The 19,309-nt window shown below is 43.5% G+C and overlaps 6 protein-coding genes and 1 long non-coding RNA gene across 11 annotated transcripts; 3 read left to right on the top strand and 4 right to left on the bottom strand.

Moving 5' to 3' along the window:
• Positions 1 to 245: 245 nt before the first annotated feature.
• CG11741 (uncharacterized protein) lies at positions 246 to 700 on the top strand. 2 transcript variants are annotated; one of them, NM_001104239.2, is made up of 1 exon: positions 246 to 700. In NM_001104239.2, exon 1 carries the CDS (start codon positions 260 to 262, stop codon positions 461 to 463), a length of 204 nt encoding a protein of 67 aa, NP_001097709.1. In that variant the 5' UTR covers positions 246 to 259; the 3' UTR covers positions 464 to 700. The 2 variants fall into 2 exon arrangements, with proteins under 2 accessions (NP_001097709.1, NP_001287234.1); NM_001300305.1 differs by having other exon boundaries at positions 246 to 601.
• Positions 701 to 2,455: 1,755 nt separating this feature from the next.
• Positions 2,456 to 5,179, bottom strand: CG31259 (uncharacterized protein). 2 transcript variants are annotated; one of them, NM_001300304.1, is made up of 3 exons: positions 4,550 to 5,179; positions 3,586 to 4,362; positions 2,456 to 3,512 (listed from the first exon to the last, which is right to left on the bottom strand). In NM_001300304.1, exons 1-3 carry the CDS (start codon positions 4,700 to 4,702, stop codon positions 3,075 to 3,077), a joined length of 1,368 nt encoding a protein of 455 aa, NP_001287233.1. In that variant the 5' UTR covers positions 4,703 to 5,179; the 3' UTR covers positions 2,456 to 3,074. The 2 variants fall into 2 exon arrangements, with proteins under 2 accessions (NP_001287233.1, NP_731251.1); NM_169225.3 differs by having other exon boundaries at positions 3,001 to 3,512.
• Positions 5,180 to 5,602: 423 nt separating this feature from the next.
• Positions 5,603 to 7,465, bottom strand: CG31454 (uncharacterized protein; the record flags this gene model as incomplete). The annotated part of the gene is made up of 3 exons (NM_169224.2): positions 6,945 to 7,465; positions 6,095 to 6,871; positions 5,603 to 6,040 (listed from the first exon to the last, which is right to left on the bottom strand). The coding sequence occupies exons 1-3, from the start codon at positions 7,095 to 7,097 to the stop codon at positions 5,603 to 5,605; spliced, it is 1,368 nt and encodes a 455-aa protein (NP_731250.1). The 5' UTR covers positions 7,098 to 7,465.
• A 279-nt stretch (positions 7,466 to 7,744) lies between these two features.
• On the bottom strand, positions 7,745 to 11,255 carry CG11737 (uncharacterized protein). 3 transcript variants are annotated; one of them, NM_141546.4, is made up of 5 exons: positions 10,732 to 11,255; positions 8,574 to 9,517; positions 8,379 to 8,519; positions 8,155 to 8,321; positions 7,745 to 8,094 (listed from the first exon to the last, which is right to left on the bottom strand). In NM_141546.4, the coding sequence occupies exons 2-5, from the start codon at positions 9,501 to 9,503 to the stop codon at positions 7,965 to 7,967; spliced, it is 1,368 nt and encodes a 455-aa protein (NP_649803.1). In that variant the 5' UTR covers positions 9,504 to 9,517; positions 10,732 to 11,255; the 3' UTR covers positions 7,745 to 7,964. The 3 variants fall into 3 exon arrangements, with proteins under 3 accessions (NP_649803.1, NP_001262370.1, NP_001262371.1); NM_001275441.1 differs by lacking the exon at positions 10,732 to 11,255 and adding an exon at positions 9,885 to 10,082; NM_001275442.1 differs by lacking the exon at positions 10,732 to 11,255 and adding an exon at positions 9,954 to 10,082.
• Positions 11,256 to 11,738: 483 nt separating this feature from the next.
• lncRNA:CR46228 (long non-coding RNA:CR46228) lies at positions 11,739 to 12,080 on the bottom strand. Its single transcript, NR_133366.1, has one exon. It is a non-coding gene; the product is annotated as a long non-coding RNA:CR46228 (long non-coding RNA).
• A 4,020-nt stretch (positions 12,081 to 16,100) lies between these two features.
• Positions 16,101 to 17,389, top strand: Or85c (Odorant receptor 85c; the record flags this gene model as incomplete). Its single annotated transcript, NM_079556.3, has 3 exons — positions 16,101 to 17,057; positions 17,117 to 17,272; positions 17,333 to 17,389. 3 exons carry the CDS (start codon positions 16,101 to 16,103, stop codon positions 17,387 to 17,389), a joined length of 1,170 nt encoding a protein of 389 aa, NP_524280.2.
• Positions 17,390 to 17,764: 375 nt separating this feature from the next.
• Positions 17,765 to 19,046, top strand: Or85b (Odorant receptor 85b; the record flags this gene model as incomplete). Its single annotated transcript, NM_079555.2, has 3 exons — positions 17,765 to 18,724; positions 18,777 to 18,932; positions 18,990 to 19,046. The coding sequence occupies 3 exons, from the start codon at positions 17,765 to 17,767 to the stop codon at positions 19,044 to 19,046; spliced, it is 1,173 nt and encodes a 390-aa protein (NP_524279.2).
• Between the last annotated feature and the right edge of the window lie 263 nt (positions 19,047 to 19,309).

Genomic DNA, 19,309 nt, shown 5'->3' with positions numbered 1-19,309 from the left:
GCAGTTTTGAGCAGTTTGAGCGGATTTCCCAGCAACACAATGTTGCGACTCAAATCGTAATGGTCATGTTGCTAGCCGAATGTTGGGACTCAAAAGATAATGGCCTTGCTATAGCTGGGCGGCAATTTTGTTTCGGCCCCTTATCACTTTAGAGGCGGCACGTTTTCAACGGGGTCGTGGGGAGCTCAGCACCTACCTGATCCCACCGATTCCACAACGATTGTATACACCTCAGTGGGTTCCCAAGCTCGTCGGCGGAATGACGTCTCCCTTCGACGGCATTGCCTGCTTCTGGCTGTCACTAGTCTGGATTCAACTGGGTATCATCAATGCCGGCCTGGAGTTCCTCAAGGATTTCGTACCCCTTCAGCTGGTGCGGCTGAGAGAGATCGAGGACGAAGAGCGGGAAATCGAGGGCGAGTGCACCCTGGGAGCCATCAGCATTCGTATGTTCGCCTTTTAATGACTGCTATAGGGATTCATCTTTAATTATTATTCAAACTCATTATAATTACCTACTCTGACTGTTACTGTTACCTTACATTTCTAGTTATGTTAACAAAGAAATGAAAACATTGATTAATTGTATACCTTTAAGAATAGTATTGCTAGTACTAGCACGTTTCCATATAATCTTATCTTTTAACTTAAAATATTCGATTCGATTGTAAATATAGCAAATACAAAGTATCATGGAATGAAACTAGTTTTTTTTTTCCGGCCCGTTTTAGGGCAGTTAAACTGACACTTAAACAATACTATATTTTTATATGCTATGTGCACAATGCAATCAAGATTCTTTGTATATATTAAAACCTCAAAGGTTGATGACTTTAGATAAAAGGTAAATAGTAAAGATAATATATGCAATCAGCAGTAGATTGCCTCATTGTGAGAAATGTTGGTGCATTTTCTTAAAGCCAAATCATTCTTGAATTCGAGTTCTTACAAATTTCTGTTGGAAGCACGGATAAGTTAATGCATTCCAAGCTAAATTTATTTATTTATCATTATCATTTATTTATTATGCATCTCTAGGTTATCTGGCACTATAGAATTTCCCATTCAATCTTCGCACAGCACAACTGCAAATTTTAATTAAAAATTCATTTCTTCTCCGGACGCACAAAAAAGTGTCATTTATTTGGGGCAGAATTCGGACAGCTTGGGGTTGCTTATCTTGCGATGACATACCTTGTCAGTTCATAGAAATATATAAAACGAAATTTATGGCAAGTCGAAAGTCTTGGCCGAGTAGTAAAAAGTTGCTCTTTCACTTCGGTGGGGCACTGCTATCCTGGCTTCTTCTCCATTTCACCTATTTTGACAGTTGAAAGTTCATTTTCCGTTCGATTTGCGCACTCGCAGTGCTTGGGGCTACAGTCCTCAATAATATTTCATTACGCTGCCATGGGACGGGAGTTTATTCATTTGCATAATTCCCTTGTTTACAATTTGTGTGCCACAGAAAAGAGCGATTGACTTAAATGAAGTTACAACTTGGCAGCATCAGCAGTAACAGCAGCAGCTAAGTGAAAGCAGCAGTTGCAAAATAAGAAAATTTATAATATTCAATTTATATGCACTTTTTGCATCTCCAATCTCCTCGAGGCTCCTTCGAGTTACACCAACAAGTAGTAGGAGCTGCGGAAACGACAGAAACAACAGAAACAACTGCAACTGCTAAGCTGATAATCCCAGATTTGAAGGCGCCAACAGCTGCACCCACTCAGGCAGCGCCACGCCCCCTTCGCGAGCGCCCCTTTTCTGGCGCTGTGATTAATGAGATTTGTCACTGGCTTCATTTGTATTTTCCATGCTGTTGACTGGGCTAGAGCAGCCACCCCCCTCGCCATCCTTGGGAGCCCACTGACATGCATATAAATTTCATAAATGCCAAGGAGCCTGCAATTGCAGGAGGCAGGACTGCGGGCCGGCCAAGAAGCGTGTCCAACAGTCCAAGAGCAGCAGCAGCTGGCGGTCGAATTTGCATTTTCATTATTTTCAACTCAATTTAAAAATGAAAATCACCAAAGACAAACAGCCACGGGTCATGGAGCTGCGAAGCGGAAGGAAGTCGCTTAGCTGGCGTGCCTTATTATGATTCGCATAACAATAAAGGCCAGGGACCTCCCCTCATGCGCCCCATACCGCACCGATAACTAAGTGGCACATTAAATTTACCCGAGCCTATAATTCATTTGTTAAGTCGGCCTCGCTTCCACTGTTCCGCCAGTTCGGGTTCCGCTTCCATTGCTGGCCAAGATGATCATTAGAGGCGGGGCCAAGGACGAGTAGAGCTTATTATAGCCCGGTTTTTGGGGTACTCTGGTATTATCCCGAAAAGGATACTGCGCACGGAGGGCGTGGTTAAGACTGTACCCTTCAGATGGGAGTATTGGACTTATATGAAAACACATCTTTTTTAGAATTTTCATTCCATAACAAACAATTTAATGTGTTATATTTGTATAAATTCCGATTTCTGTATAAAGCCAGTTACCAATCCCACAGACATCAACCGAAATAAAACTTTTCCCCATTGAGTTGCAACGACTTCAGGGTATCCCCAGTTTCGTAGTTCTTGAAACAAGTTGTGCACTTTTACTCATTTGGCTCCGTGCTTTATTATTATTTTTATTTTTAGTGATTTTGTAGCTGCATTTCGGGTATCTCGAGTTGGTCTGTCTCAGCTCAACTCTCCGCTCATCCCAGTTCGCTTTTGGGCCGGCTGAGTTATGGTGGGCAATAAATTTATATGACATATAAATGTAAATAATTGAGCGGCGCGGAGCCGCCGTCTAGAGTTGTCACAGCGGTGAGGCAGTGGCTCGGGGACGGAGACGGGTTTTTTTCGAGGGGGCTTTAAGGGGGGCTTTAAGGGTGCCAGCGGCTTGTTGTCTCCGTGATTGATGTTGGCCCACTCTGCGGCTCCTCACTTAAAAGTCCTTAATGGCCATTCTGCGTCGCGCATTTAATTTAAAGTTTTGCTGCATCGTTGTGTTACACATTTATTGTTTCTGTTTTTTTTTTTTACTGTACAGTAGGTATGCGAAGTTATGGGGGAAACCCATCTAGACAGTCAGGGCGTAAAGGGGGAAGGGTGAGGTCATGTCGATGCCCAGTTTCTTGATCACATAGTTGATCTGGTCCTGGCTCTTCAGTCCGTAAGCCTCGAAGGGCTTCACATTAAAGCGACTGATGCGATTTCCGGAGATGCCCATGAGGAACTTGTAGTAGCTGGGCCGCAGGGAACGAGCCTCCAGGATTGCCGAGTGGAAGAGCACGGCCGTGAAGAATCCGTACATGAGCATCGCAAAGTGCGGCACCTCGGGCAACTTGCCCTCCGCGATGCCCCAGTTGTAGAGCAGATGCATGGACTTCCACATTAGATAACAGGCCACCGTGGTGTTCGGGAAACGGAAGAAGCCAATCGATCCGATGAGGCCAGCCGGAATGGCGAAGAGAGCATTGTCGAAACCAAACGTGTGACGCAGTCCGCAGGTAGTCGACTGAAAGTTGAAAAGGAAGTGATAAGATATATTGGTTTAACTCAGTATCTAATTAAGGGCTGGTATTGCTCACCTTGAAAAGAAATGAGAAGATGCCCAGCGCCAATCCCAACTGCAAGGATCCCCCGTTGAAGATGTGCTTGCGCCACTGCATCTTAGACTTAAAGATCTTGGGAATGTTGAGCAGCAGCTTTAGACCCACCGATAGGCCAACACCGCCCAGGAATGGCTTTAGTCCTCCAATAAGGGCGTAGGGAACACAGCCCCTCTTGTGGGGACAACTTGGATGTTTGGCCTTCAGCATGCGGTCATAGAGCTGTACGTAGGCTGAAATGCTTTGGAAGTTGAGGGGAGCCTGGCGAGAGCTTTGCGTGGTGGTGACCACCGGTGTCTTCAGTGGACCCTCGTCCTCTTTGCCCACGATCAGGGCAATAGCCTTGAACGTCGGATCCTTGGCCACTGTCTTGTGCAATCCGGCGCGATATAAATACATCAAGGCGGTCACACTTGCACCCATGATGAACACCTGTCCATTAGGAATGGATCGAACCCAGCCTCGTGCCTCCATCATCTTCCACAGCGTTTCGATACCCACATTGGCCACATACAATGCGAGAGGAGCACGGCGTTCCGGACGCTCGAAGGCAAGACATGCAAAGCTGGCCAAAAACGAGGGCAGCCAAGCAACTGTGCCGAAGTAGAATCCTCCCAAGATCTGTCGCAAGTAGCACACGGCAAAGACAAAGAGGCCTCCATTCATCGAAAGAAACGCTGTCGACTGTAGGATTCCAGATGCAGTGCGTCTCAGATCCTTCAGCGATGGAATGCGTCCTCGCATGATTAGAGCAAACTGTGGCGTACAGGGAATAGATAATTACAATAAGATTTACTAAAGTTAAGTATAATTTGACTAAATCTTGAATGGATTATATATAATATAACCTTTGCACTTCTAGGTTCGTATCAGTTGAACTGCCATATATAACGCACTTAAATAAGGTCTAAATTTGTAGCCCATGTTCCCCCATTCAACTCACCACGTATACAGTGGCGTAGGTGCGCAGACTGGGAGGGATCTCAGAGATCATCATTCCTGCCGCAGCGCAGGCACAGCTCTTTGTCCACGGATGGTGATACTCATAGCAGGTGCAGTTCAAGGCTATCTCGGCCAGTTTACTTTGGGCGCCCATGATCCACTTTGAATATTGACTTATGCTCCGCCGTCGACGATTAACGAATTGGCTTCGTGGGGATGATAAAGCTTATCGAGAAGGGGCTTATCGCCAAAAGTTCGAACGTGGCACGCAATGTCCACAATGGCCTAGTTCAACTCGATTTCCCGGACTTACGATTAATCCAGTGTAATTTCAGCTTGAAAATCTAATGAATGCAGTTAAAAATTCGATGATCCAAATTGCTCGATTCGCAGTAAATGACGCTGGGCATTCCTCGAATCAGCTGCAGCTTGTTATCCACTTGGTCTCAGCTGCATATATGTCAACTAAAAAATACGACAAGCTTCAGCAAGGAACTAGCATTGGTTGTTTATTTAGTTGTTATGGCACGTTGGTTATTTAATAATATTTTCTCCTACTAGGAAACCACGTTATGGCCTGGTCGGCCATCAAATACAACTGACTGCCGATTTGGCCAAGTACGGTCCGTGTGTAGACGCACTTAAAGAGCTCCATTCCTATGCCGTCGTATCAGCACTCCCCCAAATTCCCGCAAGTGGTTCGGCTGAAGTGCGTCGGATGCAGAGGGCACCTACTTATCGCGTACACGCGAGCCGAAAGTTGGCTTACTTGCTCAATGGCGATCGGTTTGTTGTCGCTGCGTCACCTCCAGCTGGGTATTCCTTATCAATTTCCAAAAGCACCCGGCATGCTCTACGAATTCTCTTAGATATTTCTCTTGAGGGGTCATTCCCAGTTGCAGCAAACCCCAAAAAAGGTATTTAAAGGTCTATAATAAATTACGTATACGAATTTAATTACATGGATAGGAAAGTTCATATATTTACATAGCATTAGAAAACTTGAAAATTATAATACAAATTATTAAATCTTTATATAATATATATTGACCTTCTAAACAATCAGTGGAAATAGAGGGTTCGATGAGGACTTGACAATGCCAAGTTTTTTGATAATATAATTAGCTTGATCCTGACTTTTAACTCCAAAAGCCTCGAAGGATTTCATATTGAACCGGCTTAGACGACCTCCAGAAATGTTTTCGATAAACTTAAAGTAACTGGGCCGCATGGATTTTGCCTCCAGAACCGTTGAGTGACAGAGTACGGCGGTGAAAAATCCATACATAATCATGGAGAAATGTGGCACCTCGGGTACCTTTTCCTCGGCGACACCCCAGTTGTACAAGAGTTGCAAGGACTTCAACATCAGATACAGAGACACCGTGGTATTGGGAAAGTGTAGAAGGCCAAATGATCCTATTAATCCAGATTGAATGGCAAAGAGAGCGTTATCATATCCAAAAGAGTGACGCAAGCCACATGAAGACATCTAAAAGATAGTTTTTCAATTAGTTTGAATTAATTTTGAATAATTTTGACTCACCTTAAAAAGCAGTGAAAATATGCCGAGCGCTAGGCCCAACTGCAGGGAGCCCTTGTTGAAGATCTGCTTGCGCCACTCCATCTTTTGCTGGAGTATCCTCGTAATGTTGAGCAGGAGCTTGAAACCCACTTGAACACCCACACCGCCCAGAAATGGTTTAACTCCACCAAGGAGGGCGTATACCGCACAGCCAAACTGGTGAGGACAGCAAGGGTGTCTGAGGGTAGTCAGGTGATTATAGACCTTAAGGTACGACGTGATACATCGAAAATTTAGGCTTCCTAGGTTAGATCTCTGGGGGATGATCACCGTAGAGGGCTTTAGGGGACCCTCCTCCTCCCTGCCTATGATCAGACCCAATCCCTTAAAAGTCGCATCTTTGGCAACAGTCCTATGCAATCCGGCACGATATAGATACATCAAAGCGGTGATACTGGCACCCATGATGAGCACCTGTCCTTTGGCAATGGATCGCACCAGTCCTCGGGCCTCTAACATTTTCCATAGCGTTTCGATGCCCACATTGGCCACATACAATGCCAGTGGAGCACGGCGCTGCGGACGCTCGACTGCTAGCGATATGGAGCTCACCAAAAGTGCTGGCAACCATGCGGCGGTAGCGAAGTAGAAACCACCGAGAAACTGGCGCACCAGGCAAATGGCGAGGACAAAGAGGCTTCCATTTAGCGAAAGGAAAGCCGTCGACTGCAATGTACTGGCTAAAGTCCTGCCAAGGTCCTTGAGCGATGGAATGCGCCTGCGCATTAAAAGTGCCAACTGAAAGTTATTCAATATCAGTTATATACACTCATAGGACTTATAGATTAACTGAAACCTTTGATTAACTCACCATGTAGACCATACTATAGGTCTTAAATGTGCCAGGGATTAGGGATAATAGCATCCCAGCCGTCGCACAGGCGCAGCTGGAGGTCCAAGGATGCACGAACTCCTGGCAGCTGCATTTGTATGCGGCCTCGGCTAGTTTACTCTGTGCCGCCATTATCCAATTTGAACACACGGAAATGACTGGGGAACTTCTGGCTTCGCTTATCGAATGCAGACGACTGATAAGGTTAATCACAACCCTTGAATTGGCTCAGATAATTTGCATGCATATGCACTAGTATTATTTGAAATATGCCAACTATTAATCTAAAGGTAATCCACTATCAGTTGAACCGCGTTCTGTTCATTTTCGGCGTAACCTTCCTAGAATCGACTGCTACTGGTAATCCAATAACTTCAATTTTCGCCGCACGTTTGGACCGGATCAAGTATTAGGTACAACTGACTGATATTCTGGGCGATTTAGTGGCTTACGCACCTCCATCTCAAGTGCTTGCTAATCAACAGGTGGGCGCCAAGTTCGTCGATATGCGGGAACTACTTTATCTTAGGGTGTTAGTTAAACTTATGCTTATCGCACCCATGCCGTGCCAGACAGAATTTGTGGTAGATCGTCTCCCTCTGTTTTGTTTACGCTGATTCATCAAAACACGCCGAGGTTTCTCTTACTTAAGGCTCTCATAAAAAGTTTGCCATTTTAGAGAGCTTTATTGAATAATTTGTTGTAGAGTTTACTCCGAATAATTAGAGCTTTCTAATCAAAAAGGTGGTTCGGATTTAAAAAGAAGAAAATATAAATATATATTTTTTATACGATTTATTAATGCCGCGAAATAAAAAAAGGTCAACAAATTTTACACTTCACCCATACTAGCTTATTTTAATAATCGTTGTGCGCTCTTTGAGCGCGGGAGACTCTTGACGTATGTATATACAGTTTGCAGCTGAACGCGGATACTAGGAGATATATAGGGTCCTCTGGTGGAGGCGACTGACTAAATCAAAATTGACTACTGCTGGCTCAGGAGGCAAAGGAGTAGGCCGGCAACGATGACTTTTCTACTATGTTCAGTGCCTTGATGGTGTCCAGCGCCTGTTGTTGACTGCTCAGCCCGAATACATCAAAGGCGCTCAGATTAAACTTGCTCAGTCTGCGAATGATAAGGAATTCTTAATCTACTGCTTACGCAGCACGTGTGAACTTTGCTCACCGATCGCCCGAAATGGCCTGCAGAAACTTGTAGTAGCTGGGGCGCAGGCTCTTGGGTTCCAATATTCCCGCATGGAAAAGCACAGCCGTGAAAAAGGAGTACAAGAAAAGCATAAAGTTGGGGATGTGTGGCACAATACCATGTTCTTGGCCCTTTGTGCAAAGAATCTAAAGATAAGGAGTTATTTATTAAGGTAAATAATGCAGATATATTAACAAGCTTACCTGTAGCGCCTTCCACATAACATACAGGGCTACCGTGTTATCCGGATACTGGGTGAAGGATATAGAGGCAATTAACGACGCTGGAATTGCAAATCTGGCATCGTCCCGGTTAAAACTGTGCCGCAGCAGGCAGGACACCGACTGTCAAGGACGAAGAAATGACTAACTGCTGGTAGCCAATGTCAAAACGCTTACCTTATAGAGAAATGAAAAGCTGCCCATGAAGATGCCCAGTTGTAGAGTACCACGGTTGAAGATCATCTTCTTCCACGGCATTTTTCCAGCCGTAATTCGTTTGACGTTCATGACCAGCTTAAGGGCAACCTGAAGACCCACTCCACCCACAAAGGGTTTAATTCCACCCATCAGGGAGTATCCAATGCAGCTCTGTTGATGCCGACAGCTTTCGTGTTTTGCGCGAATGAGATTGCTGTACACGCGCACCCAGTCGGATACAGTCGAAAAACTGACGGTGGGACGTCGGCGGTCTGGCGCAGGCTGCTCACCGGGCACTGCGGGCCCGGACTTGACAATCGGCCCCGCCTCCTCCTTGCCCACGAAAATGCGAAGGATGTTGAAGATGGAATCCTTGGTGGTGCCAGTACGATAGATGTAGAGCAGCGCCGCCATGCTCACGCCAAAGATGAGTGTCTGTCCATTAGGAACGGAGCGCACCCATCCCCTCGATTCTGCCATTTTCCACAGCGCTTCAGTGGCCACATTGGCCACGTAGAGAGTGAGTAGTGGTCGGCGGGCTGGTCTCTCAACCAAAATGGCCGAAAACGAGGCCAAAAAGCAGGGCACAAAGGCCACTGTGTAGAAGTTGTACCTCCCGAGCATGTGCCGCAGCGCACAGTTGTACAGGATAAAGGTGTAGGCATTAGTAACTAGAAAAGCCGTCGATTGGATGATCCCTAGCAGCGTCTTGCGCAGATCGTCGCGACTTGGAATGCGGTGGCGCATCAGCAAGGACAGGGCGTACACTATTGTGTAGACCCGCAGGCAGTAGGGCGTGGCCGAGAGTAGTATACCGGCGGTGGCGCTCACGCAGTGGTCCGTCCATGGGTGCTGGAACTCCTTGCAAGTGATGCACAGTGGATCGATCAGCTTGCTTTGTCCCGCCATTTTGGAATGTAGATCTGCAAACAAATTGTGCTTTCAATTTATATAAAGATAATATCATTAGATGCAAAAGTCCACCTATGGACTGCTATACGAAAGGATTAGTGAGTTATAAAAGAACCTGCCAGGCTCGATTATCTCTCTCAAACTCGGTAAACATTTATAAATTAAAACTTTGCCACTTTAATACGTTAATTATAGTAGATATGATACCATTGTCATTCGATTTTGATAAGCACGCACTGTGAATGATAAGAAGCTACCATACCTTAGTAAGATTGTAGTAACGAAACTATAGTTGTTACCCATTTACCAAAATTTAATAAAAACTTAAATTAACTTTGACAACTTTGGTTAGAATATGTATATGTAATGGTTAGTCACCGCAAATGAGGTGGCCGGGTCCAAGTCCGTTTTTTAACCTTTAATCTTATCTTTGAGCTACGAACGTACAAGCTGTTATTGTTCTTCTCTCGACGCTATCGGTTGTTCCACTGAACTTGAAAATAGATCCGAATTTTGATTCGGTTTGGTCAATTTATTTTGTATTCCCGGGGGAGAACTGCGACAACTGCTGGCCAGGCCAGAACTGACTTATTCCTAGAGGCAAACCCAGGAACGATGGGTTGTATTGGAGGATTAGAGCTGTTCGTCGGGTATCTGTGGCAATTTACTGCTGTCAATCGATAAGATATGCGACAGATTAGCCGTTGCGGGGGATTCGCCAAAGGCAGGAACAAAGGTTTCACGAAATACGTAGGTTTGTTAATATTTGTCGAGAAGTAAATGAGTGAAAAATATGGAAGTTTATTTTGAGATATATTTGCACGAGTAAAACGAATCAAGGAATCATTAATGTTATTATGCTGCGATAAGATTAGCTGAATTTTTAACTCACGAGGTACTTTTTTTTTGTAGTTGTATTTATTGTTAAGATTATCGTCAACTTAAAGCACTTAAGATTACAGCCATAAAGAAAGCTATGTTTTAAAAGGCCCTTCAAATCGAACCACCTGCCACGAGATGCTATCTCTCGAACTTAGCAACCGACTTTTCTTGCCCGCGATTTGCATGAGAAACTATATGGATGAAGCCAAGGCACTAAACGCGGGGTCAACTTCGAGATCTTTGCGCAATCTAACAGAGAGACACGAGTTAAATACAGTACTGAAAAAAAAAAACAACAAAAAGACAGCTAATCTGCATTGTGGAAGTGAAGAGGGGCACTTACGCTGAAACTACTGGACACTTGACGGCGGCAATCACTCTCTAATCGCACCTTGATTTCCAATATTGGTTACTTAATACGCTGTTTGATGTTTGTTCAGTCTGAGATTTATAGAGTTGCAACTTTTCTAGCTCTTCGAGTTGAGAATTTGACAATATGTGACAACAAAGTGACGCCGACTGGAGTACCGGATTGAGATGTGAGTGTAACGCACTGATTACCCCGATTCTGGACCTCGTCCCCCTCACCGACGGACGCGAAATCGGGCGGGGGTATTTTAATGGATAATGGATGGCGTTGTATGGGGCGGGCAGAGTCCAACAACAACAAGTGGTTGGGCGGAGTGATAAATGCTTTCTGAGTCCGCTGCCGTCGAGCAGCAAATGCTGCGCCCTTTAGCAGGCCACAAACTGCATTTTTTTTAGTATACGCGCGACTTTAATCACTAATTTATCAGCTTTATTTTGACGGGAATTGCGCTTTGTAAACAATAATAAGGCGAACTGATGGCTATCGACTGCGCCTCTGCCTATCGCGTTATCGATAGACAGGCGGAGACCCATGGTTCCAGTGATGTAGCATTCAGCTTTTAATTGTTGCTTTTGCGCGCGAGTTTTGAATGCTAAATTTGTGAGCAACTTGTTGGATAAATCATTGGTCAGTGTTTACAATATGTTAGGTATGAATAAAAAATTAGTTCTGTTTCATAAGAAATATATTTCTCTATACACATTTTGGAAATTTTTTTTTTTTTTTTGGTATATATCTGAAAATGGCAAAATGGCTTGTAAAACTTAAAATTGTTATCTCATTTTTAAATATGTGTATTAAAACCCATCATTTCGTAATAAAGCTGTATATATATATATGGGAAAAAGATTAATGGGATTGAAGCTTAACTTATTTGTTGCACATTTCAATTTCGTTTGTTTATTGAGTCGAATAGGAACAGTATTCTTCGTTCCTAATTAAACAATATATTTCACCTCGAGTGGAATTAAATTGGCTGAAAATTATCGTGCTAAGCTGTAGATTCCGCTCTTGCTCATCCTGTTTTCCATTTTCCTTTGCGGCCTGCCGCCCACGCGTTGCTCGAATTTTCATTTGTGAATCCTGTGGCCTCTGAGGCCACAATTCGTGCCACAATCAACTCAGACTCCATCCCGACTACCAAAGCACTTGGCCTGCCAAAATGGTAGACTCAGGCAGAGACTCTTTGCCTGCACAATCAATTGGATTTCGGTTGTAGTTCATAAAGTGTATCTGTGCATGTCTCTGGCTGAGCACTTGTTCCACTTTCAATTCCAGCGTCCTTTTGCTCCAGCTCCTGCCTATATTCATTTACGCATGCACTGAAAGAATATCTTAATAAAAATTGATAATATCAATAAATATTTAATTAAAGAGACATACTGTTAGACATAAAACGAAATTCTCCTCAATTTTTTGTTTGCACACCAACAAATGTTTATTGTAAGTTTATTCCATTTTTACTCCTCATTTGACAGATTGTTTTTTCAGTGTTAAGAAGCTCTTTCGGTGCGGTTGACAAGGCTCAGCGGATATACAAAATATTTCGTTATTGTTTGTGGCTGCTCCCATGCCGTTGCTTTTGCTTTGGCTGTTGCTTTTGCCATTTACCTGTGGCACGGCTTATTTTGAAAAGCCAAAAGCGCTTAAGTAGTTCATTCGGTTCCAGGCCTAAACTGAGATGGCAGCTGGGGTGAGTCCTGGTTCATATCCTTTCCACCTTTGCGGTCGCTGCGTAGCTCCACTTTTGCCGTTTCCCGCTCAAATGCTTAGCGAAATTGCGGCCGCTTTGTGTGATTCGCCTGTTTTTGCTGCGGCTTAAGAATGGTGTTGTTTTTTGGGGGTGTAGAGTGCCATGTATATCAAATATACTTGACTCTGTCAGGACCTGGCACTCACTTAATTTACTCGAGGTGTTTTGGGGTTGCTTCTCCGTCCCTGATATCCCGGGATAAGTTCTTGTTTCTGACGTGCCGCTAAGTAAGCACTTAAAAGGCAAGGACCCTATTGTTGCTGCTAATCTAAGGTTGTCCCGCTTTCTTTGGGGTTCAATTGGCAATTAGCCCGGTCGCAGGACAGACCAGGTTGCAGGACAGACCAGGTTGCACGTTGCAGGTCGAGTGCAGGATAATTGTGAAAATAGCCGGCAGCCGCACACACACACACAAGGACCTTGTGAGCTGTCAATCCGGCAGCCACTTAGAAATCAATTTGTCCAGCGATCCGTGCGTTTAATATGCAGCGAGTTACAAGGAACGGATTTTCCGAATCTACAGCCAACTTGGGATTATATTTGGGTTGGGGTGCCCATTGAGTTGCTTGACCACACCGTCCCACGACTCCACCTACTCCCTCACTGGTTCACCAAACTCGCCGTCTCTCCGGCATTTATAGACTTGTCTTGGGCTCATTTATCCTGGTCGGCAAACCAAGCCGAGAACCCAAAAACCCCCCGGCGCTTCTTAATGTGGAGGTCCTGTCCAGGTCCAGCCGCCTGCATGTGGCCATTTGTTTAGGCCCTCTACGTGTGTGCGGTTGCGTCCAAATGTGTTCAATTAAGCGGTAATAAATTGTTCATTTGCTCATTGGTGCGCACGGCCATTACGAAAACGGTAGGATCAGGGGGACAGGATCTACGGCCGAAGTAGACATTGTCGTCACTGTAATATTTCATGGGGACCAGCAGCGTACATTGATGCATATCCTGCCATTAGCAAGCCTTTTGCATAATACACAATTAATTTTGCACAAACTTGTTATTTTATTAATTGCTTTCATTCGCTTATTTCTTATTTACCCCCCGTCGTCGATCACAATGTGGTTAACCGGAACATGGTATTGGTGTTAGTCTCGGTCAAAACAATGTCCCTGAATCGTCAATATACGTGGCCGGACCTTCTGACCAAGAAGTCAGGCCGAACGATGATGGTGACCATCTCGATTTCCCATTTACCACTTGTGCAGACCAAAAAGTGTGGCCAAGACCGCACTGACTTCACTTCAAAATATAAATGTTGTGGCTTCTGCTAACGAACAGAGTGCCAAAACAGACATTTTCCATTCCACCCAACAAAAAAAACCCAATCCCAACCCATGAGCTCTTTTGTTTTCTTGGTCTAAAGTCACACATGTTCGCCGATGAGTGAATGTGTCAAATGTCGCACAGCCATGGAAAACCGAGAGACAATTGCCGCAATTCCAACCAGATTCTTGTCGGCCGGATGTTGTAGGCAAATGTAAAATTAACAATGGATTATGTTCGCCACTTACTATTAACTGGATATTCTATTAAATTAAATACTCCCTCTAAGAAGAAGTGCGCTAAAATTACATAGAGTTGGATATCAATATTATTAAACATGACAGTTTCGAAGAATTGGAATTGTTTAAACTATCTGTTGTAACCCAAAATGAATTAATTTTGGCCGAAAAGTCAGAAAACTACATTGGCTAAAATTAGACCAAAAAATTTGGTTTTCATCATAACTCGCGTAAAAATGATCATTTAGCAAAAAGAATAACTTTTTTGTAGAGCTTATTACCAATGCTAACGATCCCTATCACTAATTGGGGAATTTTTGAAAATTAATTTTTTTTTCAAAATGTGCAAAAAATTACCAAAAAATTAAAATTTTTAAATTTGAATGCAATTTTTTTAGGAATTCGATTACGAGCTCAAAGAAGTATTACATTTCATATTTTGACCAATTTGTATGTTTCTATGCCCAAAACCCATGATTTTCCGGCAACTTGGGCCATTTGGAGCGTACAAAAATTAAAATATTTAATATATAATCAGGGCAATGTCAGCGAGGATTCCATATGCTACCATATGCAAATTTGTCTACTTGGGAGGAACAACAGCAGCGTAAACAGGACCGAAATCAATTCCCCTTGGCCCACCCAAGGTGCAGTATTTCCGAAGTAGAGTCAAACGAAATTAGTTTGCTGCTCATAAAACTTTTCCACGAAGTTTCCGCTGCCCACATACCACACTCACTCCCACATCCACACCCATACCCGCTGCGATCCTGAGAGTCCAGGTAAACTTTTTGGGGGTATGTGTGCATATAATAACTTTGGTCTGCCGCCGTTGGGTGAATGTGTTTGGGGGATATGTTGGGTGGTGGCTCTTCCACCGGAAATCTTGTTATACCCTGCATGGCTCTTCACCCGGGATCCGGGACTTGAGACATGAAAAGTTTGGTGCGGCTGGCTGGCCAGTGGGTCCCAGAGCTTTAATTGTATTTCAAGTTCCAGGTTGTACTTGTCCGTTCCGCCTCACATCCGTCCACTTTTTTCCACCCACGCCTTCAATTTCCATGCGTGATAAATGGCAAAAATGGAAAATTCGTTCGTTTGCTTTTGACCCGCTTGGTTCGCTTTTAGCACTGCGATTCGCTGTCCGCGATGGAAGCAACATTTCAGGGCTTTTGTCTTTCAATTTGGCCCAAAAATCTCTTTTGGCCAGTTGTGGCGGAATTCACCAACCCCAATCCCCGCCCGATTTCTACATCACTTGTAAGCGCTCTGTTTGCATTTCCATGGCATAGTTTTGTAGGGTAACGCACATAGCTGGATATAGGATCTAATCGGCTAGACTCGTGCGTACAGTCAAAACTAGCTAAGTATAGAAAGCTAACCCCTCTTAAAGCAATCATATGCACTAAACTTTATTTTGTAATGTTTAGAGTAAGTTCTTAATATTAAATAATTATTATTCAGAATACCGTAGTAGATTGGCTGTCTTGATGGTTTTTACTACGGATGTTTCACTGAGACGCGCTGTATAATTGGGGTAACGTGTTCTGGTGGAGTATCTCATTCTGTTTATATGGTCCCACCTCCTTCTTCTAAGCTGTATTGTTGAAAACTGAAAAGATTTAATTTATTTCAAGTGAGAGCGAAAGAAGACTTCACTTCGGTGGGATTAGACTTGGGTGTGATGCGCTGCTACCGATTCGCTTTCGAATTGCATTTATTCAAACGTTTCAATTGCTTTCCGTCGGATTCAATCTTCGAGTGATTTATTGTGTTGGCCAGAATGGCGAAGGGGGAGGAGGAGGAGTCGTGGGTGGTAAGGGAACTGGGGACTTGGATGGGAATCGTGATTGCGTTTGCCTAGGCATAACAATTATCCACTGTTTATGTAAGCGAAATCAATAATTAAGTTGTGAACGAAGCCCTGAATTAGAAGCATTATAAATTCGACTCAATACATTAACTGTAAACAGTTCTATAATTATGTTATTACTTCGCATAACAAATGCTGCGTGTGCCTTGAGCAGAAGTCTATAAAAGAATTCCGACCATCACTTATTGGATTATTTTCACGTCGGAAAATGAAGTTCATGAAGTACGCAGTTTTCTTTTACACATCGGTGGGCATTGAGCCGTATACGATTGACTCGCGGTCCAAAAAAGCGAGCCTATGGTCACATCTTCTCTTCTGGGCCAATGTGATCAATTTAAGTGTCATTGTTTTCGGAGAGATCCTCTATCTGGGAGTGGCCTATTCCGATGGAAAGTTCATTGATGCCGTCACTGTACTGTCATATATCGGATTCGTAATCGTGGGCATGAGCAAGATGTTCTTCATATGGTGGAAGAAGACCGATCTAAGCGATTTGGTTAAGGAATTGGAGCACATCTATCCAAATGGCAAAGCTGAGGAGGAGATGTATCGGTTGGATAGGTATCTGCGATCTTGTTCACGAATTAGCATTACCTATGCACTACTCTACTCCGTACTCATCTGGACCTTCAATCTGTTCAGTATCATGCAATTCCTTGTCTATGAAAAGTTGCTTAAAATCCGAGTGGTCGGCCAAACGCTGCCATATTTGATGTACTTTCCCTGGAACTGGCATGAAAACTGGACGTATTATGTGCTGCTGTTCTGTCAAAACTTCGCAGGACATACTTCGGCATCGGGACAGATCTCTACGGATCTTTTGCTTTGTGCTGTTGCTACCCAGGTGGTAATGCACTTCGATTACTTGGCCAGAGTGGTGGAAAAACAAGTGTTAGATCGCGATTGGAGCGAAAACTCCAGATTTTTGGCAAAAACTGTACAATATCATCAGCGCATTCTTCGGCTAATGGACGTTCTCAACGATATATTCGGGATACCGCTACTGCTTAACTTTATGGTCTCCACATTTGTCATCTGCTTTGTGGGATTCCAAATGACCGTGGGTGTCCCGCCGGACATCATGATTAAGCTCTTCTTGTTCCTGTTCTCGTCCTTGTCGCAAGTGTACTTGATATGCCACTACGGCCAGCTGATTGCCGATGCGGTAAGAGACTTTCGAGTATATGTTAATTAAATATAAATATTCAACTAACATATTTTTAGAGCTCTAGCTTATCGATTTCTGCATATAAGCAGAATTGGCAAAATGCTGACATTCGCTATCGTCGGGCTCTGGTATTCTTTATAGCTCGACCTCAGAGGACAACTTATCTAAAAGCTACAATTTTCATGAATATAACAAGGGCCACCATGACGGACGTAAGATACAATTTGAAATGTCATTAAGCTTTAAAACTAATATTATATTTATGTTTTCAGCTTCTTCAAGTATCCTACAAATTTTTCGCTCTGCTTCGTACCATGTACATAAAGTAAACATTTATTCTTAGCTTAGTTCACTTATTTGGATTTGCAAATGTTAAAAGTTATAATGAAAATTTATGTACTAAAGAATTAGCATTATATTTATAAGATGACGTCGTAATCGTAATAAGTATCATTAGGAAAACCTTTGGTCTTGAACCATCTGGAATCGTTGCAGCTGTTAAATCTACAAAGCACGCGAAAAGGATTCGCAAGTTCATTAGCATTACCTTCAAGGGTGCTTAGTTATTATTTTCTTATTTAATATTTACCGCATTTGTAATCACACAAGAGCTATTTTGCACAAGGCTATAAAAGCCCTGAACCATTCTAAGGACGCTCAATCAGAAAGGACACTTCTCTACCTCAGTTCCGACCAACTAAAGGATGGAGAAGCTAATGAAGTACGCTAGCTTCTTCTACACAGCAGTGGGCATACGGCCATATACCAATGGTGAAGAATCCAAAATGAACAAACTTATATTTCACATAGTTTTTTGGTCCAATGTGATTAACCTGAGCTTCGTTGGATTATTTGAGAGCATTTACGTTTACAGTGCCTTCATGGATAATAAGTTCCTGGAAGCAGTCACTGCGTTGTCCTACATTGGCTTCGTAACCGTAGGCATGAGCAAGATGTTCTTCATCCGGTGGAAGAAAACGGCTATAACTGAACTGATTAATGAATTGAAGGAGATCTATCCGAATGGTTTGATCCGAGAGGAAAGATACAATCTGCCGATGTATCTGGGCACCTGCTCCAGAATCAGCCTTATATATTCCTTGCTCTACTCTGTTCTCATCTGGACATTCAACTTGTTTTGTGTAATGGAGTATTGGGTCTATGACAAGTGGCTCAACATTCGAGTGGTGGGCAAACAGTTGCCGTACCTCATGTACATTCCTTGGAAATGGCAGGATAACTGGTCGTACTATCCACTGTTATTCTCCCAGAATTTTGCAGGATACACATCTGCAGCTGGTCAAATTTCAACCGATGTCTTGCTCTGCGCGGTGGCCACTCAGTTGGTAATGCACTTCGACTTTCTCTCAAATAGTATGGAACGCCACGAATTGAGTGGAGATTGGAAGAAGGACTCCCGATTTCTGGTGGACATTGTTAGGTATCACGAACGTATACTCCGCCTTTCAGATGCAGTGAACGATATATTTGGAATTCCACTACTACTCAACTTCATGGTATCCTCGTTCGTCATCTGCTTCGTGGGATTCCAGATGACTGTTGGAGTTCCGCCGGATATAGTTGTGAAGCTCTTCCTCTTCCTTGTCTCTTCGATGAGTCAGGTCTATTTGATTTGTCACTATGGTCAACTGGTGGCCGATGCTGTAAGTTTAACTTTATGGAGCTTTCTTTATTTTATTCGTTTGTTGTTTTCAGAGCTACGGATTTTCGGTTGCCACCTACAATCAGAAGTGGTATAAAGCCGATGTGCGCTATAAACGAGCCTTGGTTATTATTATAGCTAGATCGCAGAAGGTAACTTTTCTAAAGGCCACTATATTCTTGGATATTACCAGGTCCACTATGACAGATGTACGCAACTGTGTATTGTCAGTGTGAGTTTGAATTTAATGATTGTTTTTCTTTCAGCTGCTTCAAATATCATACAAATTCTTCGCCCTGCTGCGCACAATGTATACCCAATAGGGATGACCAGGGAAGATCCCTCAATTCCTAATCCCGCATCTATGTGCCTCGTACAATGCTTTCAAAGGCTCAACGCGAACTTAATTATGCGGAGGCACGAGCTCCACGCATGTCCATCGCCTCTTCGACACAGGCAAAAAACGTAGTAATCTTTTTAGCGCAGCGAGCTGCCACTAAAAAGGCAGTTCTACGGCTCCACTGGAGAGCGAGAAAATATGTTGCTACAAAAGAAAATTGCAGAGTACATTTTACACTTCACTGCA

The sequence above is a fragment of the Drosophila melanogaster genome, chromosome 3R, assembly GCF_000001215.4.
Source record: "Drosophila melanogaster chromosome 3R".
NCBI lineage: Eukaryota > Metazoa > Arthropoda > Insecta > Diptera > Drosophilidae > Drosophila > Drosophila melanogaster.
This window is presented reverse-complemented; position numbering and strand designations above follow the sequence as displayed.